The sequence below is a fragment of the Hesperophylax consimilis genome, chromosome 28, assembly GCF_061612785.1.
Source record: "Hesperophylax consimilis isolate HC1 chromosome 28, BYU_Hcon_1.0, whole genome shotgun sequence".
Classification (NCBI taxonomy): Eukaryota; Metazoa; Arthropoda; class Insecta; order Trichoptera; family Limnephilidae; genus Hesperophylax; species Hesperophylax consimilis.
Window position 1 is genome coordinate 18,686,409 of NC_142863.1, and position 20,531 is coordinate 18,706,939.

The 20,531-nt window shown below is 35.0% G+C and overlaps 1 protein-coding gene across 1 annotated transcript in view; it reads right to left on the reverse strand.

Moving 5' to 3' along the window:
- Sac1 (phosphatidylinositol-3-phosphatase SAC1) overlaps positions 1–18,231 on the reverse strand; it is a 36,305-nt gene extending 18,074 nt beyond the window's left edge. The window contains exons 1-6 of the mRNA XM_089648732.1: positions 18,110–18,231; positions 17,717–17,811; positions 9,939–10,057; positions 4,827–4,919; positions 1,002–1,133; positions 272–380 (exon numbers count right to left, since the gene is read on the reverse strand). Of these exons, the coding sequence (XP_089504858.1) occupies positions 272–380; positions 1,002–1,133; positions 4,827–4,919; positions 9,939–10,057; positions 17,717–17,811; positions 18,110–18,144 (583 nt within the window). The 5' untranslated portion in view covers positions 18,145–18,231. The remainder of the gene's footprint in view (positions 1–271; positions 381–1,001; positions 1,134–4,826; positions 4,920–9,938; positions 10,058–17,716; positions 17,812–18,109) is intronic.
- Positions 18,232–20,531: the final 2,300 nt, after the last annotated feature.

Below are 20,531 nucleotides of genomic sequence, written 5' to 3' on the forward strand. Positions count from 1 at the left end.
CAAAGATTGGGATGGGCTGGACATGTTGAAAGAATGTCAAATTATGACATGAGCCCCAAAAATGATGATTAATCGGATGGGGAAGTGGTGGATAGACTGTGTAGAAGACGATCGGAGCAGGACGGGAAAGAGTGAGGACTGGAGGTGAATGACGAGGGACCACAGCCAGTGGAGGGCGTTTGTGGAGGAGGCCAAATCCCACCCTGGGATATACGTGCATAGTGATTACACCAAAATTTAGATAATTTATAAGAGACTTAGTAAAGGATACAGCCCATCATGATGGGGAGTGTGAATCTTTTCAATTGGCTATCCTTCCACTCTTGCAGCAGGTTTATATTCCACAGGAATCGCGGATCAGCCCTTTCCACCATAGACATCTGAGGAAACAAACAAGATCAGTTAGTTAGCCAAACAGTCAAATATTGAGTTCAATCGTTTGCTAGCCAAGTCCTGGAGGACACAAGCAACATGCAACCACTAATAATGATGTTAGCAGGAGGAATATTGCCAGGTTATTTGTAGACCGAGCAGCCCTGTCTCTACAGTGTAAAAAAGGGGAAACTTTATGGCCACCTTGTTTGACAGTGTTATAAGGCGGTTTGAAGTAGAGGCTGCAGGAAGGGATTTATTATGTCAGTAGCTCATTCCACTTGCGAGCCAACTTACACAAAAACCAGTCAAAGACACAACCCATTCTCGTAAAGCCAACATCAACTGTGAACGGGTGTTCCACTTGTTGACGTGTCCGTCAAGTCTCGCGTCCGTGCACCAGTGCACAGGGGATCAATGCTCAATGTTGCTAGCTCCTTTGAGCAGGCTCCATTGAAATACGTGTAGAACAGACTAAGCTTGCCAACATCACTTTAGAAATGGCAATCGGTCTGTTAACAACGAAAAATTTTATCTTGTGATCAAGAATTTTCATGTTTCATCTCCAGGTTTTTTGTTAATTTTTAGCTGACATTTTCAAAAAGTATTATAATTAAGTTTAATATAACCTGTAGGAATTCAGGTGATGTGTTGAAGAGCCTCTGTAGCGTGTAGGTGAGGTCATATTCATAGGAGAAGTACAAGTAAGGAGTCTCCAACACGCTGTTGATCATTCGCAGGTAAGTTTTGTTGTCTTCCATCTGGAAATAAGAAAATCCATTTATGTAGACTACTACATCACAGCTCTATGAATCCATGTATGTAGACTACTACATCACAGCTCTATGAATCCATGTATGTAGACTACTACATCACAGCTCTATGAATCCATGTATGTAGACTACTACATCACAGCTCTATAAATCCATGTATGTAGACTACTACATCACAGCTCTATGAATCCATGTATGTAGACTACTACATCACAGCTCTATGAATCCATTTATGTAGACTACTACATCACAGCTCTATGAATCCATGTATGTAGACTACTACATCACAGCTCTATGAATCCATGTATGTAGACTACTACATCACAGCTCTATAAATCCATTTATGTAGACTACTACATCACAGCTCTATAAATCCATTTATGTAGACTACTACATCACAGCTCTATAAATCCATGTATGTAGACTACTACATCACAGCTCTATGAATCCATGTATGTAGACTACTACATCACAGCTCTATAAATCCATTTATGTAGACTACTACATCACAGCTCTATAAATCCATTTATGTAGACTACTACATCACAGCTCTATAAATCCATGTATGTAGACTACTACATCACAGCTCTATGAATCCATGTATGTAGACTACTACATCACAGCTCTATAAATCCATTTATGTAGACTACTACATCACAGCTCTATGAATCCATGTATGTAGACTACTACATCACAGCTCTATGAATCCATGTATGTAGACTACTACATCACAGCTCTATAAATCCATTTATGTAGACTACTACATCACAGCTCTATGAATTCATGTATGTAGACTACTACATCACAGCTCTATGAATCCATGTATGTAGACTACTACATCACAGCTCTATGAATTCATGTATGTAGACTACTACATCACAGCTCTATGAATCCATGTATGTAGACTACTACATCACAGCTCTATGAATCCATGTATGTAGACTACTACATCACAGCTCTATAAATCCATTTATGTAGACTACTACATCACAGCTCTATGAATCCATGTATGTAGACTACTACATCACAGCTCTATAAATCCATTTATGTAGACTACTACATCACAGCTCTATAAATCCATTTATGTAGACTACTACATCACAGCTCTATGAATCCATGTATGTAGACTACTACATCACAGCTCTATAAATCCATTTATGTAGACTACTACATCACAGCTCTATGAATCCATGTATGTAGACTACTACAACACAGCTCTATAAATCCATTTATGTAGACTACTACATCACAGCTCTATAAATCCATTTATGTAGACTACTACATCACAGCTCTATGAATTCATGTATGTAGACTACTACATCACAGCTCTATAAATCCATGTATGTAGACTACTACATCACAGCTCTATGAATCCATGTATGTAGACTACTACATCACAGCTCTATAAATCCATTTATGTAGACTACTACATCACAGCTCTATGAATCCATGTATGTAGACTACTACATCACAGCTCTATAAATCCATTTATGTAGACTACTCCATCACAGCCTATAAATTGCCCTAATATAACAGACAGCGTAGAGATTGGTGTATGTATGTAATAGCCATTCCCAAACCAGGGTGTGATATACAGTGCTCATACATGGTCTCTTGAACTGTGCTTTCGAGGTACAGGGTCGCATCTCGGAGTATTTAGGCCTTATCCCTGCAATCGGGGCTCTGCTGGGTTGGGGGTGGACCTTCTATTTCCCTATGTACTCATTAGACTGGGGACCTTTGGAAACCTAGGGGGAGTGGACAGAGCTGGGTCCACCTTGGTGGACTCTTTTCTCGTGGGGCCTTTAGGGAACCCAAACAAAACGGGACTTCTGATGGGAAAACCTTTACGGCCACAGGATCCTACAGGAGATTCTATAGCGGGATAACAGGATATACCACAATGGGCCCATGGCCTTTGTGCCCACGGGAACTGTCCGTATACCATTTCCGCTTTAATAAAAAATAATAACAACTACCATTAACTCTGTTTTCACAAAAACTTATTAACAATGAGAACATTAACTCTTCAAAAGCGCAACGTTTCAATGCTAGGTGCCCCTGTATACGGCACTTTTTCTGGGGCACAGCCCTCCCAAACCAACTATTGTGACGTACGCATACAATGGGTTAAGAATCTACAGCGACAAGATAAAGGTCCTAACTGCCCGAGACTAAAGTAGTGGCGAGGGGATGGAAAAGAGAGAAGTATCCATCCTATCTAGATCTAGTCACCAAATACGGCTAAATCCACTTCACGTAACATATTGAATCTGAATAGTGGTCTTTCACTATGATGAGCGAGTATTTTCCAATCTGAGAATCAGTATAGAGACACAAAATATTTTTAAACAACTACTCAAAAAGCACAGAAGAAATAAACCGATAGAATCGTGTTGTGGGCATTGCGTTTCATTGTGTCCTGCATTAGCTCAATTTTTGCTTACTTAAATCGGTCAAACATTTTCAAATATAGAAATGCTTACTTGGAACAGATAATCAATTTCATTGGGCCTACGAGTCGAAAGATCTCATGTAAACTGGCGACAACACTTTTCTTTCAAATTGTCGACCCATTAGAATAACGAGGTTCCATCTGGCAGAGTCATGCCATAACGGGCTCTATATAAAGCTACTTGGAGTTCATTAACGTATAACATTGCTGTGTCAGATGGAACCTAAAAAAGTTTGCAAGCGATAATAATGTAGATCGCGCTTTTTGCAATTAGTTTTATTGTGATTCATTTTTGTACTACTATGCCATGTTGCATTTCCTCCTTCTTTAGCCAACATTTCAGACAGCGCTATAGGGTCCATCATCAGGCAGATGTGATCAGGGCAGATGATGGCATACTGGAACGCTGTATGAAACATTGGCTAAAGAACGAGGAAGTGCAACACGACATAATAACCCAAAAAATAATCACAATAATACTTTTGGCTGTGAAAAATTCAAATCACATATATTCAGTGATTTAGGAAGATAACATTTTGAACTAAATTTTGAAATCAACATAGCAACTAAACAAATAACTTTTAAATATAAATAAAATAAATACACAGGCTTTTCCAATAAGAGGTGTTATTTTGAATAGCCCGCTATTTCGCTAGATGTTACTTTTGAAGCTGTCATTTTTTGACATTTGACAAGTAGAAACTACGCCATTAATAAAAATGGAACGATACACGCTTCAACAACGGGTCCTTGAAATGCGTGAAAATGATCCGGAATTCCATCGAAAAATCATCTTGAGTGATGAGGCCCATTTCCACCCCGGTGGCTTCGACACAAGCAAAATTGTCGCATCTGGGGCTCGGAAAACCCAAGAGTTATTGTTGAAAAGCCTCTCTATCCTCAACGTGTGACTGTTTGGTGCGGTTTATGGTCCGGCGGAGTCATTGGACCTTACTTTTTCGAAAATCAGACAAGCAACAGTTACGGTGAATGGATTGCGCAATCGAGAGATGATTAATGATTTTTTAAGGCCGGAATTGGATGGTATTGATCTGGACAACGTGTATTTTCAACAAGACGGCGCTACGTGCCACACAAGCAACGAAACCATTAATCTTTTACGATTGAATATCAAAATAACACTCTTATTGGAAAACCCTATATAATAATATATATAATAAATATATGAAATAAAATAATAAAATTGAAACAAATTGTTTATCTACCTGCTGTCCCATGAGATTGGTGGTAGTATTTGCGTAAGGAATGACATCTGTGTCAGCCAACTGGAATATGTCATGTCCATTTATTTTTCCCACCTAAAACATATGTAAAAATAAGACAATATTTATATATGTATTTACAAATAAGACATATTATTTACCTACTGTAGGAGGAAGACAGAAGCCTTCGACGTGAGGAAAAATAATGATAAAAAATCGTTTCTCTTATCGGAGGTTGGCTTTCATCCATCATCAGGGTAATCTTTGCCATTTGGCCATTCTTTCATTTACATACACAAGTATCCGATACTCATCGATTCAAGTATCTTGGGGTTCATCTGCGCGGTGGTTCGTACACAGGCAAACGTTGTCGATATATTGTAAACTTATCGGTGACGCCAGTCTCCCGCGATCAGGCGTACTACGTTGTTACCACTCACATCTTCGAAACTTTAAATATGACTTGTGGCAGACATTTTTTAAATGATCAATGTTAGGAACAAAACAGTCAACAAATAGTGCAGCAACTGTTTGGTTGTCAGTGAGGTTTAGAAACCATTCAAGTTTTGACGTTTCTAGAATTCAACAATGATTGGTGGCGATGCAAACAATTAACGTTTTCTATAAGTGACTTTAGGTAAGTACTAATCGGCTAGCCTATGTGGCTATACAGTTTAAGGGGGTATTTCACTATCTCTGATTATGTTCTGACTAAGCACTAATCCGCGGATTAGTCATTTTTTCGTTTTCACTATATCTGAACAACGCTAACGCTCGGGTTAAAGTTCGATTTGACTAATCAGTGCTCGAACCTCACGTTAGGCGCTATTCCTCGAATCAAAGATGGCGTCAAAACATTCCGAGTTTGACAGCGGAGAAGTGAGTCGAATTTTGTTGAATGAATTTGAATGCTTGTATGATCCATCCTGAATTATTTGATTGTGTTCAAAATAAGAAACAATGTATTAATTCGACACGAATCTATCTAAAATGACCTGATAATCAACATAACATAACCAAAAAAATGCACACTTTGCGGTGTGCGGACTTGTGACGCATGACAGCCGTGGCAGTAGATGGAGTAACTGCAAACATTTTGCGATGTTGCCAGACTATTTCGAGTGTTATCAAAGCCAGCCAACGGATAGCTAGTCAGATATTTAGTCCGACATAGTGAAATACCCCCTAAGTGTGTATTTCTACCATTTCGTCCATCTAGTTTGTTTTTGTCCAATAGACCATTTTTGGCGAAATTGAATTAAGTATGCAGTTGTTCTCCGAAAGCATTTATTTATATGATAAAAGTGAAATTTTTTTTTTTAAAATATTTTTAGTGTGTTTTCAAGATAAGTTTTTCTTAATTCCACCAAAATTAAATCAATATTCCGAGCTTGTTTATCCAACTCTGTGTCCTACATCCAAATTAAAAACGTGTTTTCTGCGTAATAATAATAATAATAATAATAATTGGATAATTTGTATAGCGCCGTTTTTGTGAAAAATCACCTCAAGGGCGCTGTACAATTTATTTCCTAGGATCTACATTTGTTATTTAGACCAACTGTGCCAGCACGAGGTTCGTCATCCGTTCAGGCATGTGTCTGCCGCCAATATAGCGCTGACATGTATCTGCTGCCAATAAAGAGCGCTGACACAACATCCTCACATAGACAACAAACCTTGGCAGCACCGCTGTGACGCTCGACGAAGACAGAAGATGGAGACTCTGCTGCAAGAGTCCTAGGTAGCGAAGGAACTGTACCAGCTGCTGCAGGGAGAGAGACTACCCCGTCCACCAACTGTGCCAGCACGAGGCTCGTCATCCGTTCAGGCATGTGTCCGCCGCTAATATAGCGCTGACATGTGTCTGCTGCCAATAAAGAGCGCCGACACAATATCCTCACATAGATAACAGACCTTGGCAGCACCGCTGTTGAAAATCACCTCATCCTAGTTTACCTTAGTCTCTCCAGTCACCTCCCAGCCTTTCATGCCACCTAGTGCATCTTCTCGACCCTTTCAGACTCCTTCCTGGCACCAATACATTCTTTCTATTGTCGTGATCCGACGATTTCACACCTCTGTCTCAGACCCTTAGGGCTCGCTTATCGCAGGCTATCATAAGCAAAATCTTAAACCAAAGTCAAAGTGAAGTTTATGAGTGTCATCTGTAACAAAATACATAAACAAAAACAGAAAATAAAAACAAAGACAAAAACTTTAAACAAAATATGGCTTATCTGTCCTCCATGCAGACATCCTCGGTTGAAAAGGTCCCGTAAATCCCAACACCACTTGACACTTGAGTCAGGTATAAAATCTTCGACTGCATTGAGAAATCTTCGTTCTAGCTTCACTTTTAAAAATTAATCGGTTTAAAATGCTATAATAATTGCAAATTCCGGCTAAACGGTAGAAGTTACGCACATTTCGTGAAATAAGAAGGTAAGCACTATATAAAACACGGATGCTGAACAATTTTCAGCGATCTCTTAGCAAGGGAAACCTTCTGAAAGGATCAAACAAACCGGAGCGGTTAAAACACGTCCGCAACGAAGAACCAATTTTAAACATTTGGGACGAATTTTACTTAAAAATAATAAATTCGTTACGTTAAATCATTTTAATAAGCTTATAATGAGCTAATTTTATTGTTTATGCGTTTTTCGTAAAATAACTTTGATGCCCTATTTCTCCCGATTTACGTTTTGGTCTGTTGGACAAAAAAGAACTAGAGCGACGATTTATGGATATGATTGTCTGAAGAGAGTTTAGCTCTGAATTCTTATTTATTTAAAAGAAAAATTAACAAAGGACCCAAACGCGATGCCAACTCGGCCACTGACCGGTCAATTATTGCTCGGCAGATTAATAGACAGTAAAAGATTTCATGGTTTAAACCCTCAGGCTAATTTGTTCGCTTTTGGGAACAATTCATACGGTCACATAGAATACACTGAATAATTATAATGTGCGCCTTTACGAAACCAAACGTTTCGACCGCGATTTGAAAAAACAACAAAAAGGGAGGTAACAATAACGTTCGTAATACATTCGTCTAATAAAATGCGTGTTTTTATTTTTTTTTCATTATCAGTAATTTCTTTTTGTTTTTATTTGTGGAGTTCATTTCTATTATTTGTGAAGATTATTTCTAAAGAAAATTTGAAAGCATCTTTCATCACTTTTCAAAAACATTTTTTTAATTTTTGGATACGTTCAGATATATTCTGTTTATTTGGATTTTATTACAAAGCGTAAATACTCCAACCTTCCGACAGAATATGCCAGAGGCCTTAGGGGTTAACATTCTTAAAATTAGGGAAGATAGGTATACAAAAAAGTTTTAAGGTTAACACACTTTGATCGGGTTATTTTTTCGCCGGCTGACCGCTGAAAACGGGCGAAAATAAAGGTCCCGCGCGAATTTGTTTAATTTGTTTTAAATCGCTATATCTTCGTAAATAATGGAATTATTTCAATAAAATTTTCTACATACTAACTCAGCATACCCAAGCTATATAATTTGTAGCTGAAAACCAAGTATTATTTCTAATGCAACATAATAAATCGAAAACAAAGTCATTGTTGAGTCATTAGTATTCAATTTTTTAAGTATAAACTAGGTTTCAATTTTATAAAATTACAAATTATTATATTTTCACCAAGCCCAAATCATTATAAAAACAAAAACAATTGCCACTTCTCAAGTATCGTCAGAGTAACACATTATTACTCATTGAAATACCACGTGTGCAATTGCCTCTCGCACGATACAGCGGACCAAAACCATCGGAACGTGCTAATAATATTGGTTATTTTTTCAAATGAAATTTAAAATAATCACTTAGCGTAGAATGCTTCTCGTATTGCTCACATAATATTGTTTATTTTTTTCACCATACACCATTAGGTTTAAGTTTTTAATCACTTTTATATAATCAGTTACAGTTTACGTCCAAAAATTGTTCATCTAATATTTCCTTGTTCTTCCTCCATATCACTTTCTTCAGAATCACTGAACTGTAATGGCATCACTGACATTCTTCTCCTACAAGGAATTTCTTCACTTCCACTAGATTCTTCTCTTTCACTATGGAATTCAGGCAAATAATTACTAGAACAGGCAGATAAATTATCTGCGACGATTTCGTTATCACTTTCGTAATTTTCAGAATCCATTTTGAAAGGTTTGAAAAAGCAAATATAAATATTATCTCCTCGGAACACAACCGTAGGACAATTTGCTTTTTAAAAACTGGCACGCACTTGTAAATATTTATTATGGTCCGCCTAACTGTGTTTGCCGATACCTGCTGTTTTTAAATGCTCGACACTCTCCTCTCGCTCGCACCTAGAAGTTGAGTGGGTGCGGAACAGAGATAGAAAGATTTGTTTCGGGTTTCATGGTCATAAAAACCCTGGTTCCAGGAATTGAATTATTAGAATAACAGAATATGTTATCTAAATTACTTATTTTGTTGATCTTCAAACGCAATACCTATCAAGTGTCAGGTGTTCATTAATAATGGCCATTTTAGTTGAAATATCGATGTACACAAAAGACTCCAAGATAAATACAAAAAAAAGACTTGCATTGCAATTTTATAATTATGTACATATAGTTGGGACCTTTATAAAGAGATTGGTATATAATGTTCATAAAAAAACATCAGATAATTTCTTCTTTTCTGCCATTGAAATGAGGCGGGCGCAGAAGGTAGAACTACCCTTCCCGACGTTAAGCATCAATCGACCGAACGGGTAGAACTACTCTTCCCGATTAAAGTGTGTTAAGTATTTAAAGAGTTATTAAATATTCGTACTGTTTCATAAATTTCATTCTTGTCGTGGTACGCTGTAACATCTGTTCTGCCATGTGGTATACCATAAATGGTAGAAATACACACTTAATCTATATAGCTACATAGGCTAGCCGGTTAGTACTTACCTAAAGTCACTTATAGAAAATGTAAATTATTTGCATCGCCACCAAACATTGTAGAATTCTAGAAACGTCAAAACTGGAATGCTTTCAGAACCTCATTGACAACCAAACAGTTGTTGCAGCTGTCACTTTTATACCATGGCAATACGTGTGGAAGGGGACGGTACCTTTATTCTGTGGGTGGCTACGACAAGATGATTCCCCGTGAGAAGGCGGATGGTTCCCAGGATTCCACACACGGAACGGTAGCGGTTGTCTGTCGCCGGAATATGGAACTTGGCATGCTCTGGAAGGCAATAACATCATTTCAATAAGAAACCATTAACTCATAGTATAATATAAAAACGACTTAACTTTTTTGTTCAAGATTCTAAACTCTAAATTCGACTGTTGCGAACTTCTGCAACTCATAAACTTACGAATACCTACAATAACAACACGACAAAATACACTATTCCAATGCAACACACATAAGCACAATTACATTGCGAACTCCCCAATACAACGGTTTCACACTATGGGAAACCAATACTTAGGTGATGTCGATATATTTAATATGTATTAACTTTGCGAATTTTGTGGATTACGTAAAAGACTTATTTAAACACTATTCCTAAATAGAACATAACTCCATAGTTTGGTCGCCCTTCTACAATGTACATATTCATAATGTTGAAAGAATTCAAAGAAAATTTCTACGCTTCGTCAATTTTAAACTTAACATCCCTTTAGAACACATAAACTACCAGTCATTATTGAATCATTTAAATATTCCGACATTAGAAAACAGAAGAAAAATAAACGACCTAACCTTTTTATTAAAATTATTGAACTCTAAATTCGATTGTTGTGAACTCCTGCATTTAATAAATCTACACATACCTACACGAACAACCAGGCAAATATCAACATTTTACATACATGCATCTCATTCCAACTATAGTTTTCACTCTCCAATACAACGTTTACACAGTCTTGGTAACAAATACTTAAATAATATAAAATGTATTTGACAATAATTTGAACTTGGCCAACTTTAAACGGAGTATGTGCGAACTATTTTTACCTAATTTGTAAACTATTGTTATACTTTCTTATTATCATTATGGTTGATTTTGTGGATTTTGGAAGATTTTATATTTTTCGTCTCACTTACTCTATCCATACCTATATTTTTTAAATTCTTATATTTTATGTAACATATTTTGTCAACTCTGATATTTTTTTATGTAACCTGTATTTTGCTAACACTGATTTTTTTATTTTTTTTTTTAAATTTTATATGTAATCTGTATAACTAAAAAATAAAGATGTACATTATTATAGGTAAAAGCCCTATGGGCGTTTAAATAAATAAATAAATAAATAAATAAATAAATGTAAGTTATATTTTTGTACAGTCAAATCGCTGTATTTTTTAATTTTGTTTCTTGCATATATTATTTATTAATGTAATTTTATTTTTATTATTTCTTTCTCACGTTTCAAAACTGTCATTAAAATTGTACCACCTACATGTAAAAGCCCTCCGGGCGTTAAATAAATAAATAAATATTTATGTGAAACATTCCAACCTATGCTTAATAGTAACTACAGATCAATGAACAACAAATAATCCATAAAAGTGTGATCCATACCGTTCTGAAAGAAAACTATGGTCGCCAATTCGAGGACTTAAAGTAAAACAACATTATCTGCAAATAATTCTAGGCCTTAAAGTCAAACAACAAAAGCATACCTACCAATAATTCGAGGGCTTAAAGTCAAACAACGTTATCTACAAAAAAACTTACCTAACAATAATTCGAGGACTTAAAGTCAATCAACGTAATCTACAAAAAAGATACATACCAATATTTCGGGGGGTTTAAAGTCAAAATAACTTTATCTACAAAAAACATATAAATAATTCTAGGGCTTAAAGTCAAACAACTTTATCTACAAAAGTCATAACGATTTTTTATACATAACATTATTTGACTTTAAGCCCTTGAATTAATGGTATTTTTTTTGTAGATAACGTTGTTTCACATTAAGCCCAGAACTTTTGCATGTTTTTTTAGATATTTTCACAAACAAAAATTATATATATTATATTGTAACACCTTTTGAATCCAATGGAAGGAAACACTTCTTGCAAATAGAGTAGTGGATGCATGGAACAAACTTCCGCAACATGTCATCCATTCTACTAATATAAACCTATTTAAAGTACAATAGGATTTTTATTTGGAGAGAAAAAGGTAGGATTAATTGATTTTAAATTTAAAAAAACTCCGTTAAAACTTATTATGAAATCAGATATGAGTGCATCAGCAGCATACTTCTAATTCGCATAGTAATAATGTTATTTGACTTTAACCCCTCCGACTTTTCGCGAACTTGAAGCTAAGATGTCTTTACCGAAATGTCAATTTCACGAAAACGTTGTGTTATTACCGCCTCACAATCAAAGCTCTATAAATGAAACATTACTGAACGGAGCCGAATAGTAAAAACTGTTTTAGAAAGGTTACAAAATAGGCTTTCAAATTGTTGTATCATAAATAAATATTAACATTTGTAAATATTTAAATTTAGAATGGAAACATGAAAAAATTGTAAAAGTGACTCACCTGTAATGTTTTATGTAAAAACGATACTAAAATCACGGATAATGTAAAAAAAAAACACTTATTTCATCGTACAAATGTACAATAAACAATTCTGTCACTTCACTTTTTGACCATTTCATACAAAATATATTTTTAAAAAAATAATTAAACTTGCGAGGCGGGTCGGCACGTCAAACGGCTTTCTTGGCGTCGTTTTACGATTTGGCGGGTAAAATTTGCTTCCACTGAGTAGGTCTTTTTACGGGTTTCTATGGATAACTTTGAATAGAGATGTGAAGCTTCATTCAATACGAATATTCTACTTTTTGTTTTAGGGATGTCACTAGAAGAATAACGGAGTTATGACGATTTTTGTGGAAACACACGCGTTGACGTGTAAACACGCTTATTGTACTTGACTGCTATCGTTATTTTATCGTGTATATCTGCTTACGTTGCTGACCGGTTAAAACCTTTGTATCCTTTCTAGCCCGGACTGATTATTTGTTTGAAAAAGAACTTCAATATTAGAAAAGTTTGGGTAAAATTTACTGTTCTGCCTCGTTATTAATACGCATCGATTATTGAAATAACACTTCCTTTCAACATAAATAACTAATGAAATGCAGTATTTTCCATCTCCATTAAAGTGTTCTTTCAAAATTAATTTACATATTCAAACGCATGAGCAATATCGTTAACATAAGAACTATGAGGCTCGTTTATGATGCATTGGTACTTTCATCCATTTCCTACGGAATAATCGCCTGGGGAGGAACATTCAATAACCATCTAGAAATTATTCAGAAGTCTATCATTAAGATAATGCACCAGAAGACCAAGACATATCCCACCGATAAATTGTTTAAGGAAACTGACATTATGGAACTAAGGCAGATCTACTGTGTCCAATGTCTTAAATTTGTATACACTCGTCCTTATAATTTCTGTAAAAATCCAAATCGTTCTAGCCAGAGACACAACATATGCATGTACACAGTGCCTCACTGCAAAACTAGGCTAGCCCAAAGACACATTAACTATATTGGCCCAAAATTGTTTAATTCCTTGCCGAGTTCCATCAAGATATGCCAAAACCTAAACTCGTATAAAATAAATGTCAAAAGCTGGGTAAAAAAGTATCTGGAAGTGAGAGAATTTTTTCTATAGGTTATACGAATATGATACCTATATATGATAATATGTTACCATCTAAATTTAAAAAAAAAAAAAAGTTTAACTTCTTTTGAACTCTTTTTTATTAAAATAACCAAATGTACTATATGATTTTTTTTCTTTATTCTTATCTCTTTTTTCAATTAAACCATAGATAATATAACCACCACTGTTTTAATTTTCACCTTATAATGCCACGCACAGGCTTCGCCTTTGTGGGATTTTTTTGTTACTCCTTGTATTTTGTATAATTGTATATGTAACTGTATGTATCAAAAAAATTGACAATAAATAAAAAAAAAAAAAAAAATATTCGTATTAACTTCTTGATCGCCGACTCTAAGGACGGGTTATTTCGGAGAATTTGAACAATTCATCAGATTTCAACGTTCATTTTTGGGTTCTGTGAAAGTCCAATTCAAGTTCTGTTATTATATCATTATAGGCCAGTTGCTTGAAAGCACTGAAATAGTAACAGAACTTGGAAAAATCTTTCACAGAACTTGAAAATTAACTTCGAAATTTGATAAATGTTAAAATTTTACGAAACAACCCATCCCAAGCTTTCGCCGTGCGCCAGCAGATTCAATTTTTGTAATAACGTACTTGTTTTTTGCAAATTATATTTTTGTAAATTGTACTGACTTACCAGATAACTTGTTTATATACAGGGTTTTCCAATAAGAGGTGTTATTTTGATATTCAATCGTAAAAGATCAATGGTTTCGTTGCTTGTGCGGCACGTAGCGCCGTCTTGTTGAAACTAAACATTGCCCAGATCAATACCATCCAATTCCGGCCATAAAAAATCATTAATCATGTCTCGATAGCGCAATCCATTCACAGTAACTGTTGCTCCAGCCTCATTTTCGAAAAAGTAAGGTCCAATGACTACGCCGGACCATAAACCGCACCAAACAGTCAAACGTTGAGGATAGAGAGGCTTTTCAACAATAACTCTTGGGTTTTCCGAGCCCCAGATGCGACAATTTTGCTTGTTGACGAAGCCACCGAGGTGGAAATGGGCCTCATCACTCAAGATGATTTGCATTTGATTCACTCAAGTGAATTTTAATAATTTCAATGCGTTGTTGAAGCGTGTATCGTTCCATTTTTATTAATGGCGTAGTTTCTACTTGTCAAATGTCAAAAAACGACAGCTTCAAAAGTAACATCTACCGAAATAGCGGGCTATTCAAAATAACGGTGACCGGATAAAAATCATCACAATGATAATTCATCACATCTTTAAAAAGTAATATAAAGCCTCTCTATCTTCAACGTGTGACTGTTTGGTGCGGTTTATGATCCGGCGGAGTCATGGGACCTTATCTTTTCGAAAATGAGGCTGGAGCAACAGTTACGGTGAATGGATTGCGCTATCGAGAGATGATTAATGATTTTTTATGGCCGGAATTGGATGGTATTGATCTGGACAACGATTACTTTCAACAAGACGGCGCTACGTGCCACACAAGCAATGAAACCATTGATCTTTTACGATTGAATATCAAAATAACACCTCTTATTGGAAAACCCTATACATTACCATAGTATATTATTTTAATGTATCTGTATCATACGTATCCAGACCTCCAGAATATTTCAAGAGAATTCATATTTACGCCAAAAAACACAAAAACACTTCAACCCCGAAACCGCTTGATACCGTGTCGCCGACACATTTGGAAATCTTTACATCAAAATAACTCAATCAAATGATGTATTATATGTGATTAATCAAGATAATTACATAGCAATATAATAGCAGAACCTGAAACACATCTGAAAATAATCATCCACTACCTCCCTCGGACACACCAACCCACGAAGTGACCACAGCTAGGAAGGCTACGCAGTATTTACGTGGGACCCCCTCCACTACTCCCCAGATGGAATTCCATGATGGCCGCCGTCTCCAACCAATCACAGCCCGGCATATCACCTTGAATTCCTTATCAAACACTGATAACAGATTCGAAGATGATTAATTGTGATATCATCAAACTGGATTTACGGGAAAATGATGCAAGATATAACTACGAAATAAATGTCAACATCAAGAAATGATTATATACTAATATAATAACATGAAAAATTATATCTAAATATATTTGTTACTCTTTGGGAAATGTTCAAACCAAAGATATTTAACTTCAAACCCAATATGAAAAATTGTATAATTATTTATAAAATAAATAAACGGGACTGGGGGAGATGGTTTTGGTAGATTGAACTGACTTGGTTAAAGGTATCATATTAAAATATAACTTTCCTCTCAACAAGATAATTGCAGAGAGGAAAAATACCTAACCACTTTACTCCTCACGAAAGAGGATAGAACTCGAGGCTCGATTTGAAAATGTTCTATAAATAGAGAATCAAATCCCATACAAAGTCAGTTCAACAACTACCTCTGAAAGAGAATCCTCTCTCCTGAAGAAACCATCTCCAAGTCTCCAAAAGTCTCAAGAAATATTTTCAAGTGTTTTATTCAGTAGTAAATTCAGTTTTTGCCAGTATTAAATTCCTTTCGTCAGTTCAGATCTGGAATAAATTCCTCTCTGATCGTGGCATTAAACTCCACCACAAAGGCTCTACAACATCTACCAAGACTGAAAACGCCTAAAAGTGTACCCAGCTACCTTCGTATCTACAGTTATTGTACGGACAGTATATTGTTTCGTACAGTATCTCATAAGGTTTAGCCAGCGTTATATATTTTTCACAACTTGGTTACAAAACATTGACTTTTCTCTATTTTCTATAAATATAATATGCATGTATTATATATACAAACCTTCCGAAAGAAATTCTATAAATGATAATGAAAACCCTATCAAAATCCGTGCGTAGTTTAGAAGAACTAAGCGCACAAACAGACAGACGCGGATGGCGACTTTATTTTATACTATTTAGAAATTGTTATATGATATGACAAAAAAGTGAGGAAGCAATAATGTTTATACTACATTTTCCTAATGAAACATGTTTTTTTCCATCAGTAATTTCAGATTGAAAAAATTTATGTTTCATTTTAAAATTTGAATATTTAAAAAATTAGATTTTATTTCTAATAAGCGTATTTCATCACCTTTCAAAAAACAGTTTTTAGTTTTCGAATACAATCAGAAATATATATAATTTATTTGGATTTTATTATGAAGCGGAAATGAATACACACAAATTTTCCAACTTTCTGACAGCATCTTTAAGAAATATAATGGTTAATATGTCAGAGGCCTATGGGGTTAATACAAAATATCAGGAATACCAAAAAAACATAGAATTTGCGAAGAAATTACTGAAAAGTATCAATATAGCGGTTATCCCATACGAAAGCAAATTTTTATTTCTTTGTAATTGTAACTTTAAATGCAGCATTTTCCATTCCACCGGATGTAAATAGTTGGTTTTTATGGTAATTATGTTGCATCAGTGTTATTTAAAAAAATCTTTGTATTAAGCATGGCCAGAAATCCTAAAAGTTCACCTTATTATGTTTAGGTAACTTTAAGAAATTATATATAATTTAGATTATAATTAATTTATTACACTAGATCTCATGGTCAAAAACTTATCCAACAAATAACTACTAATACAACTTTTGGGTAAAAAAACTTCTTATATCATAGTATTAAACTCTACAATAAAATACCACTCTCACTCAAAAACCTCAACGTTATAACATTCAAATCTCAAATATAAAGCTGGATACTTAATATAGGGAGATCTGAAATAGAAAATATACTGATATCAAACACAGACTAAAACCGAATCTACAAACTGAACTTTACAAAAAAACACTATCTTACTTATTTTAAAATTATTTGAAAAAAAAATATATATATATATTATGCTACTGATATATGTATGTAATTAAATTCATGTTACTTTGTTGTAATATTAATTTCTTATAATTAAATTATAATATGTAAATGACATCCTCAGCACGGGAGATCCCAGTGAGGATATCATTATCTCTATATGTTACTAAGAAAAGAAGACAATAAATCATTATTATTATTATTTGCTCACGCCGAGATTCGAACCAGCGACCTCTGGACTCGTAGCCGAGGATACCGCCTGGTCACGGAGGTAGTCTCGTTGCCAGGCAATGGATAACAACATGATAATAATCTTGCTGTATTTTTGATAATTTTTAATTTTCTTACCTATTACGCTAATTTTTCCCGTTGACCTGTCGATCACCAATACTTCCTGAGGATTTATGGTCGGTTCCACGTAAAAATTGTCCGGAGTTATAAATCTGTCAAAAATAATCCAATTAATAAACCAGCGCTCAAATCATTCAAAATAAAATATCTTCCGTCTTGAGGTTCAATGCAAGAAATAGTACTGAATATTGGGGTGACATTTAGCTTTAAATTAACGCCAAATATGTCGGAATATTAGTGTTTACAAATGTACAATATTGACGACAAAAAACAGAACAGATATCGAAGGGCGACAGATTGATCAAAAAATCTATTTGTTAGTCGTTGTCTACCCTGTTTGACTGCCGATTAAGATACATATTTTTGTATTTAATATTAAAATAGACTCACAGTTTCATATCATCGTAAATTTCGGAAGAAACCATTTTTAAAATTTTATTGCGGTTTGTATGCGGTGTTCAAACGTCAAAAAACTAGAAAAAGTATGGCCGCCTGCCCTGGCGATCTTTCAGTGAACTAGAATAATAGTTCCATTTGAAGTAGTGATGGACTTAATCGAAACATTTCGTTAATTCGAAAATTTGATTTCGAAACATCATAAGGATCGAATAAATATCTCGTACTTTAGGAATAGCCCAGTCAATTGAGGAAAAAAAGACCCAATGTCGGAACTAATTCTCCGGAAGCTAAATTTTTCACAGATGTAAAATAGTCTATCTACTATATTTATAGCTAGGTCTGACACAGGCATGACGATTGTTGTCAACGTATATGTTCTTAGAACAATAATTATTAAAGAAAAATTAAATCAAGGAAAGCCAAGTTTAAAACACCTAACCTCTGTTTCAATTTTTGGCCTGGTTTTGGTGGATTAGAGTTTGGATACGTAATAGAGATAAAAAATATAAATTATATACCTATTTCTTTAACGAAATTTTATTTTCTACAAAATTATTATCAATAAATTTTTCACAAAATTGTACTGGAAACGAGGTATTTATAAAAAACCAAACCTAGTCGCGCAAAAAACTCGTTTTTTCAAAAATATACGCACCTTTACGACTTTCTACCTCGGTACCTATAAGAGAAAGAAGAAATTTGTTTTCAAAAAGTTGTAGGTTATTTTATTTTCTATTATACTTGTTAAGATATTTTAGCCGAAATTTGCATTGAAAATGAGATATTTGGGAAAAACTAGATTTTGGCCCGATTTCGGCCAGTTTTTTCAAAATGGCGGCGCGAGCACAGGTCCGCCAAGGTCGGAAACTCAGATTTTACATCAGGAGATCAGTTTATATAACATATAAAAAAATTGGGACTACCGGAATTACTTCGATCGCGACCCCCTTTTTGGCGCTAATTGCACTGGCCTATTAGACATGTATTTTTACAAAAGTCCCCGACTTTCCCCCTTGTGCTTCCTTCCCCACCCCCTCTTGAATATATTTTTCACAGCCTTTCGGAATACGCTAATATCTCCTTAATGGTTTTATTAAATCAAATTATTTATTTTTTGTTTAGTTTCTTATTAGTTATTCTAAACAATTGTATTCTTTCATTTTTGCGAGAAAAGCTATACAATCTCTAAAATTTATTATTAAAGGAAAAATATCAGTTTTTAAAATAGTTTTTCAGAATATATTTGCACATAACTTTTTTCTGAGCCTGTTAAAGAAAAAAAAAATCAATAAAACTTGTAGACAATATTTTTAGCTATAAAATAATGTAAATAATGATGGGTTTTCATTTATAATAAGGCACGTAGGCTGTTAATAAGGAGCACGGCGCGCGGTGGCTCGAACGCGCAGCGGTTCGCGGCGCCGCGAGAAGATACAAAAACCTAAGGAAAGTAATGATTAATTCATGTGTTTGCTTTATTTTTATAACAAATTCATCTAACGTTGAAGAGTTTTATTGTTATTTACCAGTTATAGTTCGGAGGGGAAGGGGGGAATATAAATATTTTCCCCTGCCCAATGAAGCGCTTTCATTATCCACTAACCGCCGTGCCCCGGTCTGGCTAAACAGTCATATTATGTTATATGATTGTTTGTAACATATTATTTAAATAAAGGTATGTGGGAAATTTATGGGAATCAGTTTACGCGTCCTCAACAGTAACCCACATGCTCCAGGGACATGAATATTCTCTGGCAAACAGAGCCTACACTTTAACAGCAGCGTCTCTTGTCCACGTAATGAGAGAAGAATACAAAGATATTGATGGGAAATTAAGACAAATAGAAAATATGTATCAAGATTTAGTTACGTGGAAAAAATATATGGAGGAGGTTAATAATGATGACAATCTAAAAGAGACGATTCCATATACTGAAGCAAGTGAAGACAGGATTAAGGAATCTTCGAGTAGGACTGCCAAGTTGTGGCTTTACCTTCTACATTGAATCGACCTCATGCTTAGATTTATATTTTCAGAGAAGTCCGGGAATCGGAAAATGCACTTAAATACTATAATAGTACAATAATTGTTGATATGCTTTCATTTTTCCACCCGGCAGGACATTTACTATACAAAAAATCAGCACATACCTATGTATGTTCAAAGTATGTTGCAACTCGAATCAAGAATAACTAAAGAAGAATATAAACTATTCACTGAAAATGGGTACTTTACAATAAGAAGAAGCGACAGATATTGGTCTGGTACGTGGACGGACATGATCATCGAGCAGTGTCTCATGCGACCAATGAAGTCAGTAGGAGGTTTGACACATGGGCGCGGAATCACTGACAGCGCTTTGTCAAAGTGGAAACTTGGAACCATTTACTGCGTGAAAGTGCAAGAGAGCAT